At 52.2% G+C, this 9,170-nt stretch overlaps 1 protein-coding gene across 10 annotated transcripts in view; it reads right to left on the bottom strand.

Annotated features, from left to right (window-relative positions):
- Window positions 1-934: 934 nt before the first annotated feature.
- NTM (neurotrimin) overlaps window positions 935-9,170 on the bottom strand; it is a 1,092,588-nt gene continuing 1,084,352 nt past the window's right edge. For 8 of the 10 annotated variants that reach the window (XM_008259092.5, XM_089314451.1, XM_089314442.1 and 5 more), the window contains 2 exons: window positions 8,625-8,657; window positions 935-2,746 (listed from right to left, as the gene is read on the bottom strand). In XM_008259092.5, coding sequence (XP_008257314.1) covers window positions 2,646-2,746; window positions 8,625-8,657 — 134 coding nt within the window. In that variant the 3' untranslated portion in view covers window positions 935-2,645. The remainder of the gene's footprint in view (window positions 2,747-8,624; window positions 8,658-9,170) is intronic. The other 2 variants (XM_089314446.1, XM_089314457.1) reach the window with 1 other exon arrangement.

The raw sequence follows: 9,170 nt of genomic DNA, 5'->3' as shown, positions 1-9,170 counted from the left end.
GCTTTTCCCACTCTGATCCCATGAGACTTGATGTGCACCCCAACATCTGGTGAATGGCAGGAGGTGCTGGGCACGGGAGAGCTTCTGGGTCGCATCTTCCTGTGCTCATTCTAAGGAGATCCAAACACCCCTCACCTTCTGGGGCTGTGGAACAAATGGAAGGACACTACCAGGCAGTCACCATGATGGTCACACCTAGCTGCCAGGAAGAAGTCAGGGTGTCTGGCATCCAAGGGTGGAGGTGCTGGGGGGACAGAAGGGCCCAGAGAAAGGGGACACTGGGGATCTTCTCTCAGTTTCCCTATAGCGGCCGGGACTGGCCACCCTCAGACAGGGCTGACTCTTCCTGGGCTGAATGAACCCCTGCAAACACTGGCACAGTGACCCCTGAGTGTTTGGCTCTGATTTCTATCTCTGGATGACTCTTCAGCTACTTATTTAATTCCCAGAAATCGATCAGAACAGCTTAGAATTACTTGAATAATCGTTTTAGAATCTGATCTTTCCTCTTGACTTGTAGCTGATGTTCTTTGGACCAGGCATGGAGACGAGAGTTCCCAACCCCTGGTGGATGGGATTTGGGATTCTTTAGTATTAACCACACTGTTTTAAGTCTTGTGTGTGTGCATGTGATAGCAACATTCTGCTGCCTCCTATCTGCTGCCTCCCCAGCTGAACTTGACCCAGGGCCCCAGTGTGTGAATAAAGCAAGATGCGGGAGCCTCAGCCAACAACCCGCTGAAGCCTCCATCAGATGGGGCCCTCATCTTGCTTCCCTAAGGAAGGTCGAGGTGTCTCACACAACCCTGCTTATGTCATAGAGCTGTGGCCACAGAAAGATCCACCCCCAACCCACCAGGAGGGGTCTGAGAGCCCAGCCCCCTCCCTATATTTCCAACCCAAGCCCAGCTGCAGAATGAGGCGCCACACCAGGTGAAGAGGGACATGGAACACTTTTTAATGTCAAGTCAGAGACAAGCCCTCCCTCCCCATCCCCCTTCCCTCTCTCCCTCATCACGTCCAGGACCCCTCCTGGAGGCCTCTCTGGTGCCCAGACTCCAGGGGAGGAAAGAAAAGGTTACCTAAAAACTGCATTTTCTCCTCTTCCATACACACTCACACAAAGGTGGGAAATTAAATAAAACAAACCAAGAGGATTAAATTCTCCAGCGGTCTGTCACGAAACCATCAGATTCCCGTGGCGGGCGAAAGCACGTGGTTACCAACGGTGAGTTTGTTCAGCGGCTTGCTGCTTGTTAATGCCCGGGGCGTGGTGGGGGAGCGAGGCCACCCGGGGCCCGCCCCCAAGAACCACACCTGCAAAGGTGCTGCGCCTGGTATTAGTTGTTGCTGCTGTTGCTTTTTCTTTTTTTTTCTTTTTTTTTTTTTTTTACTTTTTATAAATGTCTCTGACATGTGAATAACCCAAGAAAATCAAAAGGCAGGAGCAGATTACACAATTACCAGTAAACTCTATCATCTTGTAGAAGATCAACACACAGCTAACGCCATATACAGCATGCAGTAATGTCTGAGATAGGGCCCTGCTGGGAAATTAAACGGCTAGAACTCTAACAAAAAAAATATATGCATATATATACTGTATAATATATGTCATCAAAAGAAGCATTGCCAACGAAGCCGAGACCCAGTGCGTTCCAGCCAGGATGTGGGTAGCGTCGTTCCGTCTGTGCGTTAAAGCCAGAACAACGAGGGATCTGTCGCGCTGGTGGAGATGTCCGTCAAGTCGGATGCGGTTTTCGGTGGCTGTGCCAAATGCTCGCCAGGTGGTTAATGCCCAGTGTGTGGTCCACCCGTTGTAAACCCAGTTCAGAAGCACACTACGCGTCTGGAATGCTTAACAAACATCCCTTCCTTCACCCCTTCCGTTGGCCTGTGTTCTTAGTTTCATCTTGTTTGTGCACTAAGCTCTAGACTCATATCAGAAAATATAATTAATAAAATTAATAATGAATCAGAATCCCTTATTATCCGTGATGTCCATGTAGTAAAATGAAAAACAAACAAACAAACAAAAAACGAAAAAGCGCCGTGGGTCGGTATCGTTTGTGACTGCTGGGTGTGGGGCTGGGGCTGTTTGTTGCTGCTGTCAGGCTGTTTTGTTTGCTTGCTTGCTTTTCCTTAGATCTTCCTTAGATTCGGCAACAGGCAGCGCAACGGCAGTCTACCGAAGGGCCCGCCGCGGCTCCCCGGGTCCCGCGTCTCGCGCTGTGTCCCTCTCTATCGGCGGCCTGGGTGGCTGCCTCCAGAATGTTCCACAGAGGGGCGCTTCAGTGGTCAGACTGGCTGAGCCCTCGCCCACCCTGGCAGCAGAGAGGTCGCACAGCGCAGCTTGCGGGTGGGTCCAAGCCGGGTGTGCCTTCTTCCCGCGAGGGCAAAGAAAGAAAACTCGCTTGTACCTACAGATCCGCAAGGCAATTTGCAATTTCCTTTTTTTTTTTTTTTAAACATTTGTGTTTCCCAAAGTATTCTTTGTTCCCCTCCCTCAAATTTCTGTCCCCTTAGGCTTGGATTCTCCGAATTTCATTTGATTCTATCTTAATTGTTGCTGTCGTGGTGCCGATGCTGTTGTATAGGTGGTGACCGTGGCGGCAGCTTTCCCCGCTGGGGAGGTGGCACTCACATCAAAATTTCAGCAGCAGGTGCAAGACCAGGACCGAAAGCAGCCAAGCGCAGCCCGCCCTCCGTGACGTCCCGTTGCTCACCTCGCTGACTGCGCCTGGGCCTGCAGAGAAAACACACGACTTAGGAGCCCCTTGTGATAAGATGGACAGAGACCCCCCTCCCCACACACACACCCACGGCCAGGGCTGCTGTCACTGGGCCTGGGCATCCCTCTAGGTGGAACCTTCCATGTTTCCAGTTCCAGGATAGCAATGAACTCCCTACGGCTTCCTCCCCATGGGTGCACACCACACAATGGGAGGCCCTCCTTTGCAAGGAGAGAGGGTGAGGCTCGGGTTAGATGCCCTGGGGTCCTTTATTTATTTTATCCTGTGTTGTCACGAGCTGAGGTCATGGCTCAGAGTAAAGTTCGAGAAGACGACGTCTGTTTGATACCCAACCAAGAGCTGCAATCGAGTGAAGCCCCCGTGTTGCTTGCAGCATCCCCACCCGCTTCTGAACACTGACTGCCTTCAGCATCTACACAACCCTCCAGCTGCTGCACCTGGTGTTAGGAAAGGACCTGTGGGGTACAGCAATCTGTCTGTCGGCGGCTGCTACTGCACTGGGCACAGAGTGCATCCTGTCAATCACTCTAGCACAAGGCAGGGCACTGGGGTTCTGCCTGGAGCGCTCGGCTGTTTCCCCATCTGGACAAGGTAACCACAGACTCAGCTCAAGTAAACGTGCTGAAGAAAGGTCACCCCAGCCCACAGTGTGGAGACGGGATCAAAGACAGAGACGGGGGCCTGTTGCTGTGAGCAGGTGTGGCTGGAGATGTATGTGGACTGCCCTGGTTTTTGCTGGTAGGTGGGAGATGGAGGGGGCCTACTTCCCTGCCAGGCACACATCAGCCAGTCCTGGAAACAGATGTTGAGATGGAGCCAAACAGAGAGGCAAGACAACTGCAGGGTGGGTAAATCCCCCAGCAGCTCCCTTACTGTTCTGAAACATAAACTTCCTGGCTACCTCCGCCCTGGTGGCCAGCAACCCTCCCAACAGATTCCTGAGCTGTACATAATTTTGATGCCCAGATGAGTTAGGCACCTAATGAACCGGACAGGGGACGTGCTCTGGCATGCACTGCTGCACTGAATCCAGTGGAGGTGTTTCCAAGCTCCCGGCTTCATTAAGTCTGAGTCCTCATGGTTGGGGAATAAGGAACAAAGCCAGAGTCCGCTGGCCTATTGTGGATGCACAGCGCTGTGACACTTCTGGCCAAAGCAAAGCAGAAACAAAACAAGCTCCTGGGTTCCATATGCGATCATTCCATCGAATCCTAGAGCTTGCAGCCCACAGGCTGTGGCCACATGATTTGATGTCTTAATGAATCCTTTTGGATAAATCTCTATTTGGGAGCAGTGGCTTAACAGACCCAGTTTGAAAGGCAACAGGTCATCCAACCTCAGATGTCCCCGCTGTCTGGTGTGCAGTGATGCCAAGGATGCAGATCTGCATGCCAAGAAGCCCTGGCAATACCTGTCCTGCAAGAAGGCCAGCTCCTGGGCATCAAGGCAGGTGACAGAAGAGCAGGCCTGCAAGGCAGTTGTGGGAACTTCTTGTCAATTAAAGAGGTGCCTGTCTTATGTGATTGGTCACTATCTGTCACTAATAGGCTGTATCTTCTAGAATATACATCCCCCCACCCCCCAGTATTATGGGAAACTGGATCCTGAACCCCCCAAAATCTGAGGATGCTCACATCCCTTATAAAAAACAGCATCATATTTTCACTTAACCCATGCACAACTTTCCCTATGCCTTTAATCTTCTCTAGATGACTGATAATACCTAATACAGTAAAATGCAAAATAAAGAGTTGCTAGACTATATTGCTTAGGGAATAATTATAAGAAAAAGCATCCGCCCATATTCTGTACAGATGCAGTTTTTCCCTGAGCATTTTCTTCCTTTTTTTTTTTTATTAGGCAGAGTTAGACAGTGAGAGGGAGAGACAGAGAGAAAGGTCTTCTTTCCGTTGGTTCACCCCCCAAATGGCCGCTACTGCCGGCACTGCGCCGATCCGAAGCCAGGAGCCAGGTGCCTTTCCTGGTCTCCCACGCGGGTGCAGGCGCCCAAGCATTTGGGCCATCCTCCACTGCCTTCCCGGGCCACAGCAGAGAGCTGGACTGGAAGAGGAGCAACTGGGACTAGAACCTGGCGCCCATATGGGATGTCGGCGCTGCAGGCAGAGGATTAACCAAGTGAGCCATGGCGCCAGCTCCCTGAGCATTTTCTATGGACAGTTGGGTGAATCAGTGTGTGTACTGAGGCAGGACTGTGATTTGCTCCTGCTCCCTACATACTCTGTTTTCTACACAGCGTCTTCTGTGGAGTCAAAGGAGAGAAGCTACATCCTGTTGCCTTCCAGGGTGAGAGGTTGCATTTCTCTCCTTTGAGGGGCGCTTTGCCTCTGGGCCGCTCCCATAAAGATCCTTGCTGTACCTGGGGGCTGAGGTCCAACAGATCTTTGTGGGAGCTGCACCTCAGGTTTCACTGGGCTGAATCCTGGTCTCATTCTGTCTGCATGGGTGCATGCTGTATGGCATGATTTCAGGTATGTCTTGCACACCTGCTTGCCACCAGTGCTCCTGGCAGGACACGCTGCTGTCAGCACTTGGCTCCTCAAAAGGTTGACCGACAAGTGGAATTAAAAGATAATGCACCTTGGGGCCAGCACTGTGATGTAATGGGTTAAGTTGCTGGTGCAATGCCAGCATCCCATATGGGTGCCAGTTCGAGTCCTGGCTGCTTCACTTCTGATCCAGCTCCCTATTAACTTGCCTGGGAAAAGCAGCAGAAGATGGCCCCTGCACCCACATGGGAAACCCAGAAGTTCCAGGTTCCTGGCTTTAGTCTGGCCCAGTCCCAGCCATTGCAACCTTCTGGGGAGTGAACCAGCAGATGGAAGAGTCCCCTCTCCCCCCTCTCTTTGCCTTTCTCTCTGTGTTTGTAACTCTGCCTTTCAAGTAAATAAAATCAATCTTTAAAAAAGATAATGCACCTTTTTCATGAACCTTTTGAAGGCCCCCTCGCACAACTTTGAAACCCAATCCCATGCAATCCCTGAGCAACAGCCATTCCCTCCTTGCCAGCTCTGTGCACCTGCAGAAGAAGATGCCTGGGCATCAGAGACAGGGGACCCGTATCCTCCCCTTTACTCCTGCACTCCCTCCTTTCAGGGCTGACCTCCAGGGAGGAAACCCACACACAGCACAGAGCCCACTGGGGACTTTGTTTCCAGGCTGGGTGTTCTGCAGCTTTGAGGCTGCTGTGAGCTGGCAAACACTCCCCAGCATGTCACAATGCTGCCTTTACCAAAGCTCACTCTTTGCTTGGTCTCTGCTGTGGCCCTGTGAGTTCCTTTGTGGGTCTGCTCCCTGCTGGGCAGCACCATAGACAGCCTGCAGAGATGAGTCCTGACCTGCTGTGTCAGTTAAAGGCCACCATTGCCAGCCAGGATATATCCTTCTGCTCTCATATTTACCCTGGACAAGCTCCTGGGGCCTCGATGCTGCACCCTCCCCCTTCTTTAGACTTACAGAGGGGCTGGCACTGATTGTGCATGGCCACACCCAACCTGCCCCTACCGTTTAACCCCCACACGTTCTCTCCAAAACTGTTTCCTCTGCTCATCCGGGACACCTGACCTGGACCAACATGGACAGAAAAAGAAAATGGGGCTGTGTCAGCTCGCCTTTCAGTCCCCCAGAATTTCACCAGTTGGCCCTGGCCACCTGCAGCCTTGACCCTCCCTAAGGTGTTCCTTATGCTAATTCCAGAGAGACATTTCTATAATTCCAGATTTATCACGTACAAAGCTGTGAGTCCTGCAGCCTTAACAGAAGTCCCCAACTCCTTGGAAGAACTGCACTTTATTTCACCGTCTGCCTGCTGTTTGTCCCCTCAGCTTTTCTTCCTGCCATACCTTCTTTTTTTTTCTTTTTTTCTGACAGGCAGAGTGGACAGTGAGAGAGAGAGAGAGAGAGAGAGAGAGAGAGAAAGGTCTTCCTTTGCCGTTGGTTCACCCTCCAATGGCCGCCATGGCCGGCGCGCTGCAGCTGGCACACCTCGCTGATCCGAAGCCAGGAGCCAGGTGCTTCTCCTGGTCTCCCATGGGGTGCAGGGCCCAAGCACTTGGGCCATCCTCCACTGCACTCCCTGGCCACAGCAGAGAGCTGGACTGGAAGAGAGGCAACTGGGACAGAATCCGGCAGCCTGACTGGGACTAGAACCCGGTGTGCCAGCGCCGCAGGTGGAGGATTAGCCTAGTGAGCCGCGGCGCCAGCCCTTCCTGCCATACCTTCTCCAGTGTAATGCAGGCACATGCATGCACGCTTAGGTGGGCCCCCTCTAGCCGCATTCGCTTTCTTTTCCACCTCGCACACTTTGCCTGAAATACTCCTCATCCAACTCATTCCTAGTCCCTCAGCTTCTGCTCTGATCTTCAGTCACCCCCTCCTCTTGGCAGCCTTCCTTGGCTGACTCCCACTTGTCCATGAAACTCCACATACATCCTGCTATTAAAATACTGACCATCCAGTATTAGGCTTCTGTTTATTTGTGTAAGATCCACAGTGGCAGCTGGTGTGTCTCACTGGCTAACGGCAGGCTCCAAGGAGCCTCCTGAGGGAGGAAGGGGTGTCGTGACTTATCCTCATGTCTGCTTAGTTCTCTTTAAGATTGTACTTGGAAAAAAAAAAACAACTGGAAGAAACCCTTTTCCCTACCGTTCCTTCTGTTCTCCCTCAATTTTCTTTTCCTAACATCCTTTCTTCCATGGTCTAATCCTGTCCAGTAAAAGCATCCCTGTGGCTGAGCGAATGGTGACATCAAAGAGAGCCTTGAGTGGGATCATGTCCATCACAACATCTGCACGACCCCCCTGTAGGAGGCCAGGACTGTAGCCGTCCTTTCCGATAGGTGCACACTCAACCTCAGAGAGTTTCCATGACTTTCCCTTGACTTCCATCTCCACAGCAATGCTCCTCCCACTGACTCGGAGCTGCCTCTTGGTAAAACTCACACATGCTCAAAGAACACACTCAGGGAGAGTGAGGTCTCTGAGCCTGCCCAACCCGGGCACTGGCTCAAGTGAGAACCACAGATGTGCAGCCCTGCCCCCAACCAGCGCTGGAGGAATGCCACGTGGACCAGGGCTGTGGGAAGGCCTGGGGTCCAAGCAGACATGGCTCGTGGGGTCCTGGGTGCAAGGCTCTCTCAGAGCCACTGTTGGCCTGAGTGACAGCTCAGCCCATCTGCCTGGAAACAGGGCCACCCAGATGAGGCCTCTGCTCTCCATTCAGTCAGGACTCTCCTCCCCATTGGATGCCTTTATTGCAGCTATCTCATTAGGGGGCTGTGGGAGGCCTAAAGAGACTAATTACCAGGACAGTTTGGGTTTCAGAGAACTGTGATGAGTGTCAATTATTCCTGGGAAACATCTGGCAGGAATGAAAGCCTCAAATAAGATGCAGTTTATTCGTAGCCAAGTGATTCACCCAAGAACCTCCCCCTTCCTCCCTTCTCCTCCTCCCTCCTGCCACTTCCCTTCTAGTGAGGAGAGAGAGAGAGAGAGAGAGAGAGAGAGAGAGAGATAGAACGGGGCAGGTGAAGGCAGCATGCAAGACCAAGGTCGAAGAAGATCGTGGTGTTAGAGCACATGTGTGCAAGGCCCAAGGCAGCCGTGGTGCATAGGGACCCAGTGCAGGAGCCTCATTAGTGTTTCCAGCAAAGACGCGTTAGGTTGTGAGAGTGGTCCCTACCCAGGGAGCATTAGTCCAGACTGACACAGAGGCAGCTCATGCTCAGAGGGTGGCTCCCTCTGGGCTGCTTCCTGGGGTTAGCTCAGGAAAGAAGGCATCATGGAAGAAGGTGGAGACTTCCGTAAACCCCATCCCCACCAAGGCAGTGGCTACCTGGCCAACAAAGATACCAACCTTTCCAAGGGGTCAGGGCTGTAGTTGTCACTTCTAAAAGAAATTAGAAACAAGCCACTGTTAGGGTAGTAAGCAGTGGGAGGCACTCATGTTGCCCTTGGATGGCTTAAGGAATGATCCAGGGGTTCTGCCCCGGGGCTCCTGCACTAGCCTCTGGCTATCTTGACCATAGTCCCCCTGTTTCCTGACCCTTTTTGGCTCTGTGGGGCCGCCAGTTGCCACAACCATGTCGATTATGGGTTGAGGTAGGATATGGATGATGGTCAGATGGGACCACAGACTGAAGCAGAAGCGATATCCAGCTGGTGTTGGCGGGAGAGCCAGATGCCCCAAGCCAAAGCTTCACACAACAGCATCCTTCCTTTGGTCATCAGACTAATTTGTTGAAGCATAAGGAGGACTTCTGTAACAGCAATCTAAGGCCTGTGCCCATACTCTGCTTGAAATGTAGAAGTCTGGTTGGCATCTAGCTTGTCTTTAGCAACATTGCTAAGTGAGCCTTCAAGGGGCAGAGGAGCCCAGAGCTTTGGTACCAGACTTTTCTCG

Source organism: Oryctolagus cuniculus, chromosome 1, assembly GCF_051225735.1.
Source record: "Oryctolagus cuniculus isolate XC-2025 breed Fujian yellow rabbit chromosome 1, ASM5122573v1, whole genome shotgun sequence".
Classification (NCBI taxonomy): domain Eukaryota; kingdom Metazoa; phylum Chordata; class Mammalia; order Lagomorpha; family Leporidae; genus Oryctolagus; species Oryctolagus cuniculus.
Note: the sequence above shows the minus strand (reverse complement) of the source record. Positions and strands in the feature narration are given on the sequence as shown.